Source organism: Lynx canadensis, chromosome C1 (assembly GCF_007474595.2).
Source record: "Lynx canadensis isolate LIC74 chromosome C1, mLynCan4.pri.v2, whole genome shotgun sequence".
Classification (NCBI taxonomy): Eukaryota; Metazoa; Chordata; class Mammalia; order Carnivora; family Felidae; genus Lynx; species Lynx canadensis.
Window position 1 is genome coordinate 23,955,105 of NC_044310.1, and position 20,265 is coordinate 23,975,369.

At 42.2% G+C, this 20,265-nt stretch overlaps 1 protein-coding gene and 1 pseudogene across 1 annotated transcript in view; one reads left to right on the forward strand and one right to left on the reverse strand.

Annotated features, from left to right (window-relative positions):
- Positions 1-1,141: 1,141 nt before the first annotated feature.
- Positions 1,142-20,265, forward strand: part of KPNA6 (karyopherin subunit alpha 6) — a 66,139-nt gene continuing 47,015 nt past the window's right edge. The window contains exon 1 of the mRNA XM_030326892.1: positions 1,142-1,242. Coding sequence (XP_030182752.1) covers positions 1,239-1,242 — 4 coding nt within the window. The 5' untranslated portion in view covers positions 1,142-1,238. The remainder of the gene's footprint in view (positions 1,243-20,265) is intronic.
- LOC115522467 lies at positions 13,464-13,611 on the reverse strand (annotated as a pseudogene).

Consider the following 20,265-nt stretch of genomic DNA (forward strand, 5'->3'; position numbering starts at 1 on the left):
CTACACAGGTGCCCCATAAGGTCTCTGCATTTTGGAGATGGTGGGCACAAGTGGGAGAATCTGGACACAAGAGACCAGTGAGGATCTGGCAAAATAGACCAAGAGAAAATGAAGAGATCTGACCTTGAGGAGTGGAAGTAGGAAGAGAAAGATAATGCTCCCTTTCCTGACCCTGAGTTCCGGATTGGCTTTTTGAGTTATTTCCCTTAATGGCCCAGGCACAAGCCAGGCACACATGTAGAAGAGGCAATTCGTTGTGGCAGGACTTGGAAACCCAGGTCCCTCACTCTGCTTCCAAAAGACAGTTCCCTGTGGGCCTAGTAACTTGAAGATGTAGCCTTTCCCTGTTTGTTGAGGTGGGGGACAGGAGGGCTGGCCTGTCATGCAAAACGGGAGGTCTGATGTGTACCAGCCATAAATTCCATGATTCAAAAGGCACGTGAACGCTCAGAGCCTCAATTTCCTCATCTCTAAAAAGGGAGATGATATCCCTCACTTTGTGTAAGTCTCAGGCCTGTTCATTTGTTTGTTTATTCACTAAACTATTTATGGAGCACATACCATGTGCCAGATACTGGGCTAGGCGCTGGAGGAGATACCATGAATAACAGTACAGAACCTACCACTGCCCTCAGCTTGCTGGTGGGGTGGGCGGGGGAGGATGAAATCCCACGGTCAGCTAGAAAGCCCTGCATCTGTCTCCTTATTTTTCCATTTGTCTCCCAATAAAGTCATGATCTGGTTTACTTTTGCTTTCTTATTTTCCTTATCTCCATATCCTTAAGCAAATCTCTTCCCCCTCTCCAGGTGATCCCTTACTCACATCCAGCTCAGGGTCTATGATTGGCTTTAACTACGGAGAGGAAGGAATGTGCTTCTGGGAAAAAAAATTTTTTTCAAGGAGAGGAGGCTTCATTATACAGAGGAAATAGGAGCAGAAAAAGCTCAGAATTCCTGAACACACTTGACTTTCTTTAGTATCCCTCCTAGTTATCTCCCTCCACCACTCCTTTTATAGTCCATCCCTATTCCCCGCCTTCAGTAGCTGCGGTCTCTTTAAGTGCGCTCCTCCCCGTAAGCTAGGCTGGGGGGCGGAGAGCGCGTTTCTTCCCGGGGTTGAATGTTAAGTTGTTTGTCCGTTTCGGGCTGCCGTCCTGCAGATCCGCCATATTGTCTGCTGAAGCTACTGCTGAAGCTGCCGCTGCTGCCGCCGCCAAGTAGGAGCGAGCGGAGCCGCGATGGGTGAGTAAGGACACCAGGCAATTGGGGACTCGAGCTGAGACACTCCTGGGGCGTGGGGCCTAGCGGGAGCCTGTCTCCGGTCTGCGGAAAATGTCTGAGGCCTCTCCAAATAGGTGTGAGGGGAGAAGCCAGGCCGGGAGAGCAGCTCAGGCCAGTTTGGGGCCGGGCTAGGGCCCCTGCGGGAGCAGTCTTTGGGGGCTGATTCCGGGAGCACCTTGCCACGCCTGGAGCCCCCACGTGGTGGCCTTGGGCCGGAGCCCTCGCGTTCCCAGGGGCTGGAAAGGGGCCGACCCTTCGGCCTGCGCCGAGACCGCGGCTGGGGGGACGGGCGCCCGGCGGCAGGCCCGGGCGGCGCTCAGGGAGCCGTTTCCAGGCGTGTGTTTGACCGACGCGCATCTTGACTAGATTCGGGGCTCCTCTGAACTCGAGGGAAATCCTGCCTACGTCGCGAGTAGAGTCCTCTGGTGAGGGAACGCCAGGCGAGCTAGCTCCAGGCCCGTAACGAGGGGCAGCCATGCCGAAAGCAGCCTGGGCCGCTGAAGGCCGGCAGAACTTCCCGAGCCGCGGGCGGAAATGGGGTGGTTCGGTTGGACTCAGTGACAGCCTGGTAGTAGAAAATCACAGACCGAGACCTCGGGGCCATGTGTGGTAGATCGGGACTTCAGGTTTGTGGGTCTGGCACTGGGTAGGAGAAAAGGAGCGACCTGTTGCTCTCTCTGAAGGGACTCTGGCGGGCAAGGCCTGTGCTCAGGGATAATACGATGGCGAAGTCTTTGGACTTAGCGACAGAACCATCAGTGAAGAGATACTTCCTCTTAAGCGTTAAACTCGATTGATTTTGCTAAACTCTTCCCACGCGCGGGTATTGTTCTGACTGCTTTACATGTTACGTTTTACTTAATATGCACAAGCTAGTGAGCCAGTTACTACTGTTACCCCTGTTTTACAGGTAAGGAAACTGAGGCTTAGAGAGAGGTAAAGTAACTTACCCAAGGTCATACAGTTAGTGGCTATTACCCCGGTGATCCAGACCCCTAGGTTATAGCTGCAGTTCTTTATGGCTTGGCCCCCTAGTGGTTGGGCTGGAAAAGGGGGAAGAAAGCTTTTAACCCTAGGCAAAGTTGTAAAGGTGTTTTTGTGTGCTGGTGTGCCCACTTTGAAATCTTTAGTCTGAAGAAACTGAAAAACTACAAAGTAGATTGCTAACTCCAGCAGTTGTGTGTGGAAGGGAGTGCTAAATGAGGTTCTGGGATTTAGTTTTGTAAGATCCCAGATCCTGAAGAAACAAATTACTCCCTTGAGCAAGGCAATGACTTTTTTTTTTATTTTTGCAAGGCAGTGACTTTAGAATCAGATCTGGGATTATAATCCTGCCTGCCACTTTCTAGCTCTCATCAGTTAAATATCAGATATTAAGAGAAGTCACTTAAATATCAAATGCAGCAGTGTGCATAGGAAGCATGTAGCACAGTTCACAGTAAATGTTATTTCTCTTCCCTTCTGATCCTTCCTTTCCTCATCTCTAGAAGGAGGGGAGAGAGTGTTACCAAGATGTTTGAAGACTAAATAAGATAACAAGTGTTTAGAAAACAGCCTAGTAAGGGCTCTGCAGGCATCAGAACAGATTTTCTACCTGCAGTAGCATTCCTTTCCCTTAAGCACTCTGGTTTTCAGAATCCAGTGTCAAGCCTGATAGGTTTGTCTAACTGAAGCTTTATGAAGTGAAACATTTGGGGGACTTTTATGTTACAGATTTCTGTCGGCCTTCAATTTTAGAAACACTTCCTTCAAAGGGAAGGAGCTAGTGTTTAGTTTATTAAGCGCAGTGAAATAAGTTTACAGATTGGGAAACTACCTTAGAGAAGATAACACAGCTAGTAAGCAGCAAAGCCAGACATGAGATTCTTACTCATTTTGCTGTACATAAACCTCTTAGAAGAGTTAAGGTGTGAACTAAAATTAGTCCTTTTCTGGTAGACTTTGAAATGAAAGTTATTTTTTTCTTTTTTCTTTTTTTTAGTGTTTTGTTTATTTTTGAGAGAGAGACAGAATACGAGTGGGGCGGAGGCAGAGAGAGGGAGACACAGAATCCGAAGCAGGCTCCAGATTTTGAGCTGTCAGCACAGAACCCGACACAAGGTTCGAACTCCCAAACCATGAGATCATGACCTGAGCCGAAGTCGGACGCTCAACCATCTGAGCCACCCAGGCGCCCCTGAAATGAAAGTTCTTATGTGGAGCAACAAAGCCTGACCAAGGTCCTGAAGGGGCTTTTTAGTATAGAGTCAGGTGGCCTCCTTTTTTCTTTCTAACTCCATTTCAGATACCTCTCTCCTATCCCACTTGGTCTTGGAGCATGTCCAGCTATTGGTGTGTGTGTTTTTGGCTGGTCTTTATACACATGATGTGAGTGAAACTAGTGTAAGGATACATTTAATCCTAACATGGGATCCAAGGTGGTTTGGGTTATCCCCATTTATAAGTGAGTAAACTGAGGCTCTGAGAAGATTAGGTGACTTGTCCAAGGCTGGTGGTTTAGGCCCTTTGTGTGCTTGGAACACTAACAGCCTGCACCACACCTCCATGAATCTAGAACCTGCTGTGTTTCACTGCCTGTCAGACGTGCTCCACTCAGGCCCTGGCCTGTATCCTATACTGTTTGTCCTGTGCCAAACTTTATTAGCTTTAACAGACTTTTGTAGTGACTTTCACTGCCATTAGGAGCCCTGTGGGGGTGATGCTTGCAGCTCTGGAAGTTACTTATTCTGACCCTGCCTAGCAGAGACCACAGTCTTTTAAGACTAAGTCTTGGCAGACACTGGTTGTTTTATCAACTATTCCTGCCATTTTGCTAACCAGGAATCTGGCAGCCCCTCCCCAGCCCCAGGGATAGGTCTTGATTAATATAAACTATAAACCAATCATTGTAATTCTGTCTCCCTAGGCAGTGATTGATTTAGGCTTGGGTATGTGATACAGCTCTGGCTAATTAGATAGGAAGGGAAGCCTGAGGGATTTCTGGAAAAGCTTTCTTTATTTAAAAGAGATTTGTTAGTGGGGTGCCTGGGTGGCTCAGTCCGTTAAACGTCTGACTTTAGCTCAGATCATGACTTCATGGTTCTTGAGTTCAAGCACTGCATGGGGCCCTGTGCTGATAGCTCAGAGCCTGGAGCCTGCTTCGGATTCTGTGTCTCCCTCACTCTCTCTGCCCCTCCTGTGATTGCACACACGCTCTCTTTCGCTCTCAAAAATAAACATTAAACATTTTTATTTTTTTAATGTTTTAATGTTTTTATGTTTTTCTTTTCTTTTCTTTCCTTTTTAAAATTTTTAATGTTTGTTTATTTTTGAGAGAGGAAGAGAGACAAAGCATGAGTGGGGAAGGGGCAGAGAGAGAGGGAGACACAACCCAAAGCAGGCTCCAGGCTCTGGGCTGAGAGCATAGAGCCCAATGCAGGGCTCGAACTCAACAAACTGTGAGATCATGACCTGAGCCAAAGTTGGATGCTTAACCAACTGAGCCACCCAGGCACCCCTTTATTTCTTTTAATGTTTATTTATTTTTAAGAGATAGAGTGAGACAGAGCGTGAGCAGGGGAGTAGCAGAGAGAGAGGAAGACACAGAATCCAATGCAGGCTCCAGGTTGTGAGCTGTCAGCCCAGGGCCCAACACAGGGCTCAAACTCACGAACCACAAGATCATGACCTGAGCTGAAGTCTGACACAACTGACTGAACTATCCAGGCACCCCTGTTTTTATTTTATTTTTGAGAGAGAGAAAGAGTGTGAGTGGGGAAGGGGCAGAGAGAGTAGGAGACACAGAATCTGAAGCAGGCTCTAAGCTCTGAGCTGTCAGCACAGAGCCCAGCACGGGGCTTGAACTCATGGACGGTGAGATCATGACCTGAGCTGAAGTCAGACCCTTAACTGACTGAGCCACCGAGGCGCCCACCCCCATTTTTTTTAAATAAAATAAAAGAGATTTGCCAGGGGGCTCATGGGTGGCTCAGTCCATTGAGCATCTGACTCTTTGTTTTGGCCCAGGTCATGATCCCAGGGTCCTGGGATTGAGCTCTACAAGGGGCTCCACGCTGAGAGTGGAGACTGCTTTGGATTCTCTCTCTCCCTCTGCCCCTCTCCTCAACTCACATGCTCTCGTTCTCTCTCAAAAAATGAAAAAAAAATTTTGCCAGGTTTTATTTTATTTTTTGCCAGCATGTATTTTAACTCAAGTATCACCAAAGTGTGAGAGCCTCAAAAAAAAAAAAAAAAAAGAGAGAGATGGAAAAGCTATAATAATAGCCAGCACTTAAATAGAACTTGCTATGTGCTAGGCACTAAGTACTATAATATTAACTCCTTTCCGTCTCAGATTATCATGTTCTAGTTGATGAAACAAGCACAGAGAAGTTCAGTAACTTGTGCAAGGTCAGAGCTAATAAGTAGAACCACTTAAGTTGTATGGTTCTAACCAACATATGGCAATTAAGGGCTATGTTCTGCCTCTAAAAAGGAAAGAGCCCTTTTCTGACTCTGAAATTGCCATTAGTAATGCTGGGGTGATGAGGCAGAATTTATAAATAAGAGCAGGCAGCTTGAAGAGTGAGAATAGAGAAGATGGGAAGAATCTGATGTTTTTAAGCTACTGAATTAGGCAACTTTGGAACTGTCTTATCTCTTGGTTTAACTAGGATACTGAAGGCCAATTCTTGTTTGTTTTTGGCTGCAGGTAACAAAACCTTCCTGGTAACACTTCCAGGTCAGGAAGTAACTTAGCCCATACTTCTTTTAGTTTCTCTCCAACCTTGTGCACCCACCCCACCATTTGTAACAGCTACTTGCAGAGATGGCACTGAACCATCAGTCACCACCTAAGTGTCCCACAAGCATCAAGCTCACTCCCCTTTCCTGACCTGCTTTTCCTGCATTTTTGTTAATGGTAATGGTAGGACCACTGGCCCAGACACTAGGGCATCTATCCATCTTTGGTTCCTCACTCTTTTCTCCATTTCCATATTGGCAGTTGAAGACTATGTGATTGTGTTACTGAGGTCTCCTCTAAATTGCTTTGTGTAGGTTTTTCTCACAGCATAGACCCACAAAGAATATTCTGTGCTCTTTAACCTTACTGAGTCGCAGGCTCATCAAAGTGAAAATATGGATAACAGTATTTATTAAAATTAATGAAGATTTGTGAAATATTAGATGTAAGCAAATAGTGTAAATTGTAAAGATATTAATTTAGAAGCCCTCCAGAACTTTTCCGTAGCCTACTGTACCACTGCTGTAATTCTTCTGCAGCAGCATCGCTAAAACACCCATTTGATCTGGTCACTCTACTCCTTAGCTTAGGAACCTTCATGGACTTGCTATTATCTACGGGATAAAATCATAACCCATACGATATGGTATTCAAGGCCTTCCTATTGATTTTACTAATCTTACTCTATTTAAAGATGTATCCACATATCCTGCATTCCAGTTAGACTACCTCCTTTGTAATTTAGCATTACTGGCAGAGAAGGTAACACAAGTAATTCTTTCCCCACCAATCTTTTCCTATGGAAATCTTGCCTGATTTTCAAGGACTAGTTTATTTTCATTTTCATTTTATTTTATTTTTAAATGTTTATTTATTTTATTTATTTTTGAGAGAGGGAGAGGGAAGGAATCCCAAGGAGGCTCCGTGCTGTCAGCAGAGAGCCCAGCATGTGGCTTGAACCCACAAAATCGAGATCATGACCTGAACTGAAATCAAGAGTCAGACGTTCAACTGACTGAGCCACCCAGGCACCCTTCAAGGTCTAATTTAAATGCTACCTCCTAGGGGCACTTGGGTGGCTCAGTTGGTTAAGTGTCTGACATGACAGGGGTTCAGGTCATAAACTCAAGTCCATGATGAGTTCAAGCCCTGCCCCCAGCTCTGTGCTGACAGCTCAGAGCCTAGATCCTGCTTTGGATTCTGTGTCTCCCTCTCTCTGCCCCTCCCCAGCTCCTGCTCTGTCTGCCTGCCTCCCTCCCTCCCTCCCTCCCTCTCTCTCTCTCAAAAATAAATAAACATTATAAATAAATAAATTAATTAATTAATTAAATGCTACTTCATGAACTCTCAAATGCTTTTTGCCTTCCAAACTGGAAGTGAATTTCTGATTTCTGTAGCACTTTCTTCTTGCCTTTCATGTAGCCCATTTCATATTGTTTTCCTGTGTTACAGTTAATCTGTAATATAATTCGTTCTTCAACCAGTAACTTAATTTCCAGTCTTAGAGTTCTCATGTCTGAAATGGGGATAATAATATCTATGTCATAGGATTGTTAGGGGGATTAAATAAGCTAATGAATGTAAACTATTTTAGCATGGTGTTTATTAGCACATAGTACTCAGTAATTTCTTTTAGTCAGTGAATAAATAAAGGGCTTACTATATTTCAGGCCCTATGCTAAATATGGATTAATCAGTTTGTCTTTGAGGGGAAGGCAGTAACATGAAAACTTGTCAGAAACATACTTTTAGGGGCCAGGCAGTTATTCAACAGTTACTCATCAATTTCAGCAGATGTTTATTGAATACCTAGTATGTGCCAGGGACTGTTCTGCTCCAGGCCCTGGAAATATAGTGGTAAACAAAAGAGACAAAAATCTATCTTGTGAAATGTCAGAATTTAAATTCTAATGGGTAATCAGCTACATGGAGACTAGCATGCGAGGACTATGGAGCTCCATGCAGTCTGTGCAGCTCTAGCCAATTGTTGCCCTGGAGGACTGTAGGTCTAGTATTGCTGTATTGCATAATTTCCCATTCCTTTCATCATCTCTCTCCTCTTGAAGTTAGAAATCCAGATTTTCATGATATTTCTGGATTAAACATTGATAAATGCTACAAGTTAACTCTTAAAATCTAGAAAGTTTAAGCTAACCAAACATAGGATATTTGAGGCCAAATATAGCCCAAGAGCATCCGGTTTTACTTGTAAAATATTAGAAAATAATATTCCATGTATTTTATAAAATATTTCTTAGTTTATGTATTTTACCAAATTCTTTTTTTTTTTTTTTTTAATTTTTTTTTTTTCAACGTTTATTTATTTTTGGGACAGAGAGAGACAGAGCATGAACGGGGGAGGGGCAGAGAGAGAGGGAGACACAGAATCGGAAACAGGCTCCAGGCTCTGAGCCATCAGCCCAGAGCCTGACGCGGGGCTCGAACTCGCGGAGCGCGAGATCGTGACCTGGCTGAAGTCGGACGCTTAACCGACTGCGCCACCCAGGCGCCCCGACCAAATTCTATGTGTTTAAAAAAAAAGTTTTATTATTGTTTCTTTGGGGTTTTTTTTTTTTTTTTTTTAAGTTTATTTTGAGAGAGAGAGAGCGCGTGCTTGCCGGTGTAGAGAGAGAAGGAGGAGAGAAAATCCCAAGCAGGCTCTGCATCGGCAACACGCTGCCTGATCACAGGGCTCAAACTCATGAACCATGAGGCCATGACCCGAGCCGAAATCAAGAGTAGGATGCTCAACTGACTGAGCCACCCAGGTGCCCCTAAAAAAAAACCAACAAAAAACATTTTAAAAGGATGAAGACACATTTTTTAAAGTCTTACTGATCGTGATTGCATTACATATTCAGTAGGGACTCTTTTTAAGCACAATATACATTTGGAGTAAGATGCACAAGAGATTGTAAGTCCATATTTTAACTAGTCTTCTAGATAATTTTAAAATTTTGGCTGGCTTAGATCTGACTAGCTGGCCATAATATTTTGTTTTGTTTTATTGTGATGTGGCAGGTGGAATTCTGATACTGGGGAGATCTTTCTTCCAGGGACGTCAGCTCTGCTGTTTTTTTGTTCCTCTTGTGATAACATTATTAACATTATCTTCCATTAAGTTTCTTGATGGTACTCCATACCATTTATCCATTTTGCAAATATTTAATTAAAACTAGATAGTTTGCAAATCCACTTAACTAGGCTCACAAACTACAGTATGAGGCACTATCTTAAATGTGAATGAACTAGTATCCTCACCTTTTTGGTATAACTTTTAGTCTTCCTTCAGGAAAATTTGGCCATCTGACCGACAGATAAACATTGCCACATTGCCAGTATTAATAGGCTTATATGTGTATGTACACCCATGATAAAGGTAAACCTTACTAATACATGTATTAGCATATATACATGTATGTATTTTTTCCTATCTCCTACTTAAACTTGCATCCCATACTTTGGAGAGCAGTATAAAATGGTAAATATTTGGATGAGGCAGTCCAGAATGCTATGGGCACATATAGTAAGGGGGTCCAGCCCAGCCCAGGGAAATCAGCAAAGGCCTTTAAGCTCAGTGAGATCTGACCTATCGATGAGAGTTGTCAGTGGGAGGGAGAGAATGATTATTTCAGAAACAAAAGATTGATAGACTAAATGGATTGGAAGCATGGGGGGAATGATATTTGGACTTTATCTTGATGATAGTGAAATGCCATTGAAGGGTTTTAATCTGTGATATCAAATTTACTTATTTCTATAACTTGGACAGCTCTAGGAGGATGAATCAGACTGCAGTAAGATTCCAACTAGGAGGTTCTTTAAAATTTTTTTTTAAGTTTATTTATTTATTTATTTATTTATTTTTAAATTTTTTTCCACGTTTATTTTATTTTTGGGACAGAGAGAGACAGAGCATGAACGGGGGAGGGGCAGAGAGAGAGGGAGACACAGAATCGGAAACAGGCTCCAGGCTCCGAGCCATCAGCCCAGAGCCTGACGCGGGGCTCGAACTCACGGACCGTGAGATCGTGACCTGGCTGAAGTCGGACGCTTAACCGACTGCGCCACCCAGGCACCCCAAGCTTATTTATTTTTGAGAGAGAGAGCAGAAGAGGGGCAGAGAGAGAGGGATACACAGAATCCGAAGCAGGCTCCAGGCTCCGAGCTGTCAGCACAGAGCTCGACGTGGGGCTCAAGCTCACGAACTGTGAGATCGTGACCTGAGCCAAAGTCAGACGCTTAACTGACCAAGCCACCCAGGCGCCCCTAGGAGGTTCTTTAAAAGTTGGTTCTTGGGGCGCCTGGGTGGTTCTGTCAGTTAAGCATCCGACTCTTGATTTTGCCTCAGGTCATGATCTCACTGTTCATGGGTTCAAGCCCCACTTCAGGCTATGCGCTGGCAGTGCAGAGCCTGCTTGGGATTCTCTCCCTCACTCTCTGCCCCTCCCCCACTCACTCTCTGTGAAAGGAAATAAATAAACTTAAAAAAAAAAAATGTAGTTCTTAAGTAGTGCAATAGTCCTAGCAAGAGAAGATGATGATGATTGAGGTGGTAATGGTAGGGAATAAGAGAATTAGGAATTTGAATTAGCAGGACTTGGTTATCACCTGGAGGCTGATGGGGCCTGTGGGGGAATTAAAAATTGCAGGACTCCCTGGCCTCTTGCCTTAAACAGCAGAGTGGATAGTGATGCTGTTAAGTGAGATGAGTTTAAATTTCAATATTTTGAGGTATCTCTGTGATCTCCAGAGGAGGATGTCTCAAAAGCGATTGGATATACAATTCTGGAGCTCAAGAGGGGTCTGGGGATGGAGTTAGGTGTTTGATCATCTATTTATCTGTATATGGTAACTAAAACCATGGAATCACTGATGTAATCATGGGAGGTGTACTGAAAAGAGAACATCAAGGTGCATCAGCCTTCACATGCAAGAAGAAGAGGATCAACAGCGAGAATTGGAAGAAGAAATCAGTGATTACTGTTTCAAAAACCAAGGAAAAAGTATTTCAAGAAGGAAATGGTTGTCAGGGTTGAGTGCTGCTAAGAGCACCAGCAAAATAAGTACTTAAAAAGGTTGGTTGAATTTAGCATCATGCACCTGACAGTTGCTTTTACAAAATGAGTTTTGATGGTATGCAAGCAAATTGGAGCAGGCTAATGCAAGAGGAGAGGCAAACTGTTTCAGGAAGTTTGAAGTATATCGAGAAAGAAGAGGTTAATGAGGCTCTTAAAAAGTCTACCCAAGAAATCACGAAGACTGGAATTAGGGCAATTGGCAGTAGGAATGGAGAAAAAGAATCCAAGAAATAATTAAAGAAATAAAACTGGCCATTCTTAGTGATTGGATGTGGGGATAAGGGAAAAGGGGTTATCAAGAGTAACTCCCAAGTTTCTGGTTTGAAAAGCTGGGAAGATGTTGGTACAGACCCCTAATCCCTGTATGTGTTTTTCTTAGCCTTTTTTTTTTCATTATCACCCTCCTAAGGAACCCTTTTAGACTTTTTCCTCCCCTGATGCATCCCTCCAATGAAATTTCTATCTTTTTACATACAGTAAATATATCTGTGCTTTCTTTATGCATAAAGAGTAAGCATACAGTTGGCTTTTATTCAAAGTAAGGTTAAAATTTGGGGTTAAAAGGGGCTCCTGGGTGGCTCAATCGGTTAAACGTCCAACTTCGGCTCAGGTCATGATCTCGCGGTCCGTGAGTTCGAGCCCTGCGTCGGGCGCTGTGCTGACAGCTCAGAGCCTGGAGCCTGCTTCAGATTCTGTGTCTCCCTCTCTCTCTGCTGCTCCCCCCACTCACACTTTGTCTCTCTCTCAAAAATAAATAAACATTAAAAAAAAAATTGGGGGTTAAAAGTTAAAAAGCTGTTTGCGTTTAACTAAGTTTTATAGCTGGTATTTGTTGAGTAACTTTTAATATACTTTATTTACCTATACGAATTGTAAAGTATCAAATTATACATGCAAATTAACATTTATGAATACCTAACAAATGTAATCAAAAAATTTTTTAATGTTTATTTTTGAGAGAGAGAGAGTGCGCGGGTGCACATGAGACAGCGTGAGCAGGGGAGGGGCAGAGAGCGAGGGAGACACAGAATCTGAACCAAGCTCCAGGCTCTGAGCTGTCAGTACAGAGCCCCATGCAGGGCTTGAACTCACGAACAGCAAGATCATGACCTGAGCCAAAGTCAGACGCTTAACTTAACCAACTGAGCCATCCAGGTGCCCCCAATATAATCAAATTTAAAGATCATTCAAAGCTGTTCCTTTTCCCATGAAAGCTTCTTGTTTTCCAATAATAGAAAAAAATCACGGGGCACCTGGGTGACTCAGTCGATTAAGCGTCCGATTTCGGCTCAGGGCATGATCTTGCAGTTTGTGGGTTCGAGCCCCGTGTCAGGCTTTCTGCTGACAGCTCAGAACCTGGAACCTGCTTCAGATTCTGTGTCTCCCTCTGTCTCTGCCCCTCCCCTGTTAGCACTCTGTATCTCTCTGTCTCTCAAAAGTGAATAAAAACATTTAAAAAAAAATCACTTTCTTAAAATTATTTTTTGTCAAACTTTATTGTTATTATTACCTAATTTATTTTAGAGAGAGAGAGAGAGCACGAGCAGAGGGAGGGACAGAGGGAGAGAGAAAATCTTAAGCAGGCTCCATGCTCAGCACAGAGACTGAGGAGGGTCTCGATCCCACCACCCTGGGATCATGACCTGAGCCAAAACCATGAGTTGGATGCTCGACTGACTGAGCCACCCAGGCTCCCTATTTTTGGTGAACTTTTAAACTGCTTGATAGGAAAAACTTACAGCTTAACTAGCTTTTCGACACTCCTTTAGCTATCGTTGACATTTCTCTTTTCAATACTTGGCATAATGAATCATGACAGATTTTAGTCTGTGGAATTAAATAACAAAATATAAACTTTAATTACCAAAACCTTTGTCACACACAAAAGCACTGAGTATCAAACATATTAAATAACATCCATAGGCATGACAGTCATGCATAAGCCACCTCTCGTATGACTTCAGGACCCAGTGGTTAGTCCAGAGAAAGTGCCCCCGTCATAGCCATCTGTTCACCATAGATTTGTAGTACAGATCTTGCATACTTATTGTCTGCCTTTCATGAAATTAGTGTTAATACTGTTCATGTAATACTCAAGAAAATCCAATGAGAGAAATTAAATACTAAGAAATAAGACTTTATTGATAATGTTGCACTTTGGAGCACCACATACCATTGTAATATCTAGGTCCTTCCCACTCCCCATGAACCAGTTTCACCCTTCTGGGTGCAGTATTTACCCCATTGAGAATGCATGTCTTGAAGAAACCATTTAAGCCAGATATTTCAGAATTCTAATTATTTAGATTTTAAAAGGCATTTATAGTGCATATAAGTTGGATAGCACATCCAGCAGGGTGTGGGATAGAGTTCTATATATATAGTCAATTATTGTTAATATTTTGTAGCAAACCATTAAGTGAGATAAAGAAGGGCTGTCATCTCGTGTTTTGTTCAAGTTTTAGTAAATGTGTTTTGAAGCTATATTTACTACACTTGATCTTAGCCAAAAGGCCGAGAAGCGACGAAGCTATATTTACTAAAAACCTTATTTTCAGAGCTCTGTTGAATTCAGAATTTGAAATAAGGGATTGTGGATTGTGAATTAAGAGAAATGTATAAGGAGCAGATTTATGGGAAAAGTGATAACTTAAATTCTTTTTAATATATTCATTTTGAGAGAGCGTGCATATGTGCCAGTGGGCGAGGGGCAGAGAGAGAGGGAGAGAGAATGGCAAGCAGACTCCACACTATCAGCACAGAGCCCAGTGTGGGGCTCAAACCCATGAACTGCAAGATCATGACCTGAGCTGAAATCAAGAGTTGGACGCTCAACTGACTGAGCCACCCAGGCACCCCTAAATTTTTTTTTTTAAACATGCTTTTTAAAAAGATGCTTATGGGTTATGGTTGGAAGGTACCTCTTGGGTATTAGGTGTGGACTGTAGATGTAGATTTGGAAATTATCACCATCTTCCAAAGAGGCAGTAATTGTCTAATGAGATGTGATTGGAGTTGCTTATTTGGGGGTGAAGTAAATGGTAGAGAATAGGCCCTTTTTTTAAAACTCTGGCTCATTGGTTCCTACAGCCTAGCTCTGGAGGGAGTGAAGGTGGAAGAATAAAGATTAAGAGAAAGGAGCTACAGTGTCAGGAGAAAGGAAAAGGAAAAACCACCTGTTATGGAAAGCAGGAGAATATAGCTGTCCTCTTTGACCATAACTTCCTAGGAATTGCCCTTTTGGGGAAGTGAGGCCTTTTTAGAGGAGGAGCTGAGAAGAAATCACCTGTCTCCCAAATTGGCCTTCTTTCCCACTACCTCACATTGGAAGGCGTTGATAGGATTTGAGGGGCAACATTGGCAGAGAGGATTCCCTTTGTGTGGCCTCTCAATCTGGCACTCCGCTGTATTGTCCTGGGCCCTTTATATATATATGGGGCCTCGAAGATTGCCTTCCAAAATTGGCTCCTCCTTTTTGGATTATTATATATAGGTTAGAGAAATCTCTGCTTTTAATTTGTCAGAAGGGCTCTTGGAAAAGCCCTTTCTCAGATTACTAAAAGTTAAAGAGCTAATCAGAGAGATTTGTGTAATCCAACCTACAGATTTGCAGAACCCTCCTTGTTCAGTGACTAAGGCTGGAGCATCATAGTGCTGCAGAATAGAGGCCAACTAGTCAGAAGTTCACTGTTATAACTCAGAGACATTTTGCTGTGGACCTTTGTTTTTATACCTCTCTAATCAAACTTCTTGTTCCTCAAATAAATCTTGGGCCTTCTAATCTTGTAGTCTTTGCTCCTGGTGAACTGCTTTCCCTCCCTACCCCTATTACCTTTAGAAATAATAACATCGAGGGGCACCTGGGTGGCTCTGTTAGTTAAACATTCGACTCTTGGTTTTGGCTCAGGTCATGATCTCAAGGTCCTGAGATCAAGCCCTGCATCGGGCTCCACACTGAACATGGTTAAAATTCTCTCTCCCTGTTTCTTTCCCCCCGGCTCCAAAATATTAACATCTAGCCTTCAAAGACCACTGTAGAGCTTACGCTCAGGACAGACAGTTCTCACTCCCACCTTCTGAACTCATTGAATGCTTAGATTCATTGTCTTTTTATATTCTTAATGCTATGACAGCTGTAAAGTAAGTTGTAAAGCTTCCTAAAGGCAGACTCCTTTACACAGTGCCTGGCACACACATTTTTTTAAAATGAATAATAAATTACTTTTCTATTTGAGTCAGTTTAGAGATTATTTGGATTTTATATATGTACATATATATGTATAATATATGTATACAATATGTGTATATGTAGATATATTTATAGAAATGTATAATATATAAATACACAATAAATTTATATATAAGTTACAGTGTATAAATATATAATATATATTAAGTATTATAAATATATGTAAATTATATAATTATATATAATGATTTTATTTTTACCATTTTATTTAATTTTTTTTTTTTTTTAATTTACATCCAAGTCAGTTAGCATATAGTGCAACAAGATTTCAGGAGTAGATTTTTTTTTTTTTTAATGTTTTTTTTTGACAGAGAGAGACAGCATGAGTGGGGGAGGGGCAGGGAGAGAGGGAGACACAATATCCGAAGCAGGCTCCAGGCTCTGAGCTGTCAGCACAGAGCCCCACGCAGGGCTTGAACTCACAGACCGCGAGATCATGACCTGAGCCAAGGTCGGATGCTCAATTGACTGAGCCACCCAGGCGCCCCCAGGAGTAGATTTCTTAATGCCCCTTACCCATTTAGCCCATCCCCCCCTTCCAAAACCCCTCCAATAATCCTGTTTGTTTTTCATATTTAAGAGTCTCTTATGTTTTGTCCCCCTCCCTGTTTTTATATTAGTTTTGCTTCCCTTCCCTTATGTTCATCTGTTTTGTATCTTAAAGTCCTCATATGAGTGAAGTCATATATTTGTCTTTCTTTGACTAATTTCACTTAGCATAATACCCTCTAGTTCATCCACATAGTTGCAAATAGCAAGGTTTCATTCTTTTTGATGGCTGAGTAATGTTCCATTGTATATATATATACACCACATCTTCTTTATCCATTCATTCATCCATCAATGGACATTTGGACTCTTTCCATACTTTGGCTATTGTTGATAGTGCTGCTATGAACATTGGGGTGCATGTGCCCCTTTGAAACAGCATACCTGTATTAGTGCAATTGCTGGGTAGGGTAGTACTATTTTTAGTTTTTTGAGGAACCTCCATACTGTTTTCCAGAGTGGCTGCACCAGTTGGCATTCTCACCAGCAGTGCAAAAGAGATCCTCTTTCTCCGCATCCTCGCCAACATCTGTTGTTGCCTGAGTTGTTAATGTTAGCCATTCTAACAGGCATGAGGTGTATCTCATTGTGGTTTCGATTTGTATTTCCCTGATGATGAGTGGTGTTGAGCAGTTTTTCATGTGTCGGTTGGCCATCTAGATGTCTTCTTTGGAGAAGTGTCTATTCATGTCTTTTGCCCATTTCTTCACTGGATTGTTTGTTTTTTGAGTTTGATAAGTTCTTTATAGATTTTGGATACTAACACTTCATCTGATATGTCGTTTGCAAATATCTTCTCCCATTCCATCAGTTGCCTTTTAGTTTTACTGATTGTTTCCTTCACTGTGCAGAAGCTGTTTTTTTGATGAGGTCCCAATAGTTCATTTTTGCTTTTGTTTCCCTTGCCTCTGGTGACGTGTTGAGTAAGAAATTGCTGTAGCCTAGATCAAAGATGTTTTTGCCTGCTTTCTCCTCGAGGATTTTGATGGCTTCCTGTCTTACATTTAGGTCTTTCATCCATTTTGAGTTTATTTTTGTGTATGGTGTAAGAAAGTGGTCCAGGTTCATTTTTCTGCATGTTGCTGTCCCGTTTTCCCAGCACCACTTGCTGAAGAGACTGTCTTTATTCCATTGGATATTCTTTCCTGCTTTGTCAAAGATTGGTTGGGCATATGTTTGTGGGTCCATTTCTGGGTTCTCTATTCTGTTCCATTGATCTGAATGTCTGTTTTTGTGCCATATAATGATTTTATTTTTAAGTACTCTCTATACCCAATGTGGGGCTCAAACTTACAACCCCGAGATCAAGAGTTGCACGCTCTATTGGCTGAGCCAGCCAGGTACCCCTAATTTTTTCTTGATATTTTGAACAGTGTGAGTGCTTAGGAGATATTAAGTGAATATTTGGGGGTTGGCTTAAATGGAAGTTGAGCTCTTTGGTTTCTCTACTTTAATTCATCTTAGTTCCTTGTAGCACTTAGTGGTATTGGCAGTTGGGTCTCTCTAAGAAGGTGAGAGCTGCCATATTCTGCACAGTCTATAAAGGATAGTTGGAAGTTTTCTTTTGGAGAAAAAAATGTTTGGACTGTAGCTATCCTAGTCCTATCCTGTGTTTCTCATCACCCCTTACTTCCCACCCCTAGGTCTGACCATTGCACTTACATATAGACTCAAGAGCCAAAAGGACTAATAAATTTATAGGAAAATCAGTATTAGAGAACTAGTGTCTGGGACTGTCAACACCTTGTTGATTCAGTACTTCAGTGTGCCATACTTCACTTAGACCTTGAGCTTTGAATACATAGTTGTGTATGCACGTAAGTTTCCCCATGTGGTCTTTTAGCCAAACCACCTAGTTTATAGACTCAACTTTGTTTCCTAGAGTGATGACTACTCAGCCCACTCCTGTGAGGATCTGCCAGAATAGAAGTAGCCTTAGTATGGCCCCATTCTGGACTGACCCACTTGTCCTGTAGAGGAGCCTCTCCCATTGTCTTGATGACTAGCATTTTTGACAAGCTTGCAGATAACACCCTGAGAACCTCATGCTGTCCTACCTGTTTCACACTGTTTCCTTGTTGGCCATATTTCCTGGTCATGAACTGCCGGGGAGAAATTTGAGAAGTTTGAAAAGCTATTACCAAACCTAATCCTAAATTATTTTCATGTATGTTCTCAATTTTCTTCAACATAACTCTGAAGTAGACAGGGTAAGGGTAGGAAAATTGAGATACAGATAAATGACATCCAAGGTTGTACATTTATTAAGTAGCAAGACCAGAAATCAGTTTGTCTGGCTTTGTAGCCCCTTTCACCAGTACCACAGTGTTTCCAGTGTGCCTTTTGGTGGTCCATCCAGCACAGCTGCCTTTTCTCAGCCTAGCTATTTATTTACTTTTTTTTTTAATGTTTATTTATTTTTGAGAGAGAGAGCACTTGCGGGCTTGTGCCCACGAGCACAGGGGAGGGGCAAGGAGAAGGAAACAGAGGATCCGAAGCAGGCTCTATGCTGACAGCAGTGAGCCTCATGCGGGACTCAAATCCATGAACCATGAGATCATGACTTGAGCCGAAGTCAGATGCTTAACCAACTGAACCACCCAGGCGCCCTACTATATCTTTCTAATACAAACCCTTAAAGACATTCTGTCCATTTACATAATGTTGAACTTCTTGAAAACATTTTCAAACCTTACACCATACTTAAATGACATTTATCTCCCTTCATCCTATTTCCCTCAACTTGATATCATCAATGCAACTGCCGCCACTGTGACTCCCTCCTACACACACAAATAGGGTGGAGGGCTTCTAAAACAAGGAGGATTAACTCAAATGGTTGTTTTTGGTTTTTCTTTGAGGTGGCAGACAGCCTTGAAATGACTGCCTAACCACTTGCCAGTCCCTACAGTTTTCTACTTCTGTTCATATCAGTGTTGTTATCTAATATTTGTATTCCCTATTCCTGGCAAGAACCAGACCACACCTCATTTAAGGGATTGAGTCAGGCAATGGTTAGGATAGAAGGAACATTGACACTTCTTCCAGAAAATAACAAGGGAGTCCCCTTGTGGCTAGTATGCTATTAAGTGTATGTAATGGAGAGAGCATTGGCTTTAGAAATACCTGGATTAGACCCATTAAATTAGCTGGGTCCTTCTGTAAATTATGCCTTGGTCTCCCTACCTCTAAAATGGGGGTTCTGTATGAGTTTAGCCTTAGGAGCTAAGCAAATCATTACTAAATTATTACCAGTTAAATATGAATTTCCTTGGAAAAATCTTGAATTTTCCTTCTATGGAGGTTAAACATTGACTTTGGGATATTTCAAAGATCTTCCAAAAGGGAGATCTTGGCTTTTACTCTGGATTTAGTAGATAAAACCTTTTCATCATGGGTAGAGACTTTGGAAAGCATTCTGGGCTGAACTCAAGAAGATGGCTTCACATCTAGCAGTGAGGACACAGATGTATGATTTTCTTGGCAGGAGCATCATGATCCTTGTCTGCTTTGGGGAGTCTGACAGAAGTCTAGTGGGAAACAGAAGTAAGAAACTTGACACAGGAAATGAACTTGTTGTATACTGCGGCAGTTTCTTGGTTTAATAGATTGGTTTAATCATAAAAATCGTTAACTTTGAAGGCATCGCAATTAAAGATAAATTCATTAAGAAAGAACTTGTGTGGGTCACTGGTTTATTTTTATTATCCTCATGTGCTAGGTATTATATTTAATGCCTAAATTATATACAGGTGTCCATTTGCAAAAGAATAAAGTTGGACCCCTCTGCCTTACACCATATACAAAATTAACTCCGTGGATCAAAGACAAATGTAAAGGGTCAAAGCCATAAAACTCTTTTAAGAAATTGGGAGTAAATCATGACCTTGGCTTAGACAGTAGTTTCTTAGATAGGACGTCAGCAGCACCAGCAACCAAAAAAGGAAAAGTCAAAATTTTAAACTTTTGTGTTTTAAAAGTCACCATCACGGATAATGAAAATTATGTAAGTGTTTGCTCATTGCTTTGTTTTGGCTGCCAAGCAGCTGACATGTCAAAATTCAGATCAATTTTAATAATGGATTCTTTGGGTCATCCTTGTTTGTATTCATCGCTTCTGTTTTTTTTTTTTTTTTTTTCCAACGTTTATTTATTTTTGGGACAGAGAGACAGAGCATGAACGGGGGAGGGGCAGAGAGAGAGGGAGACACAGAATCGGAAACAGGCTCCAGGCTCTGAGCCGTCAGCCCAGAGCCTGACGCAGGGCTCGAACTCACGGACCGCGAGATCGTGACCTGGCTGAAGTCGGACGCTTAACCGACTGCGCCACCCAGGCGCCCCAATCGCTTCTGTTTTTTATACAAATTGGTATATTTCTATCC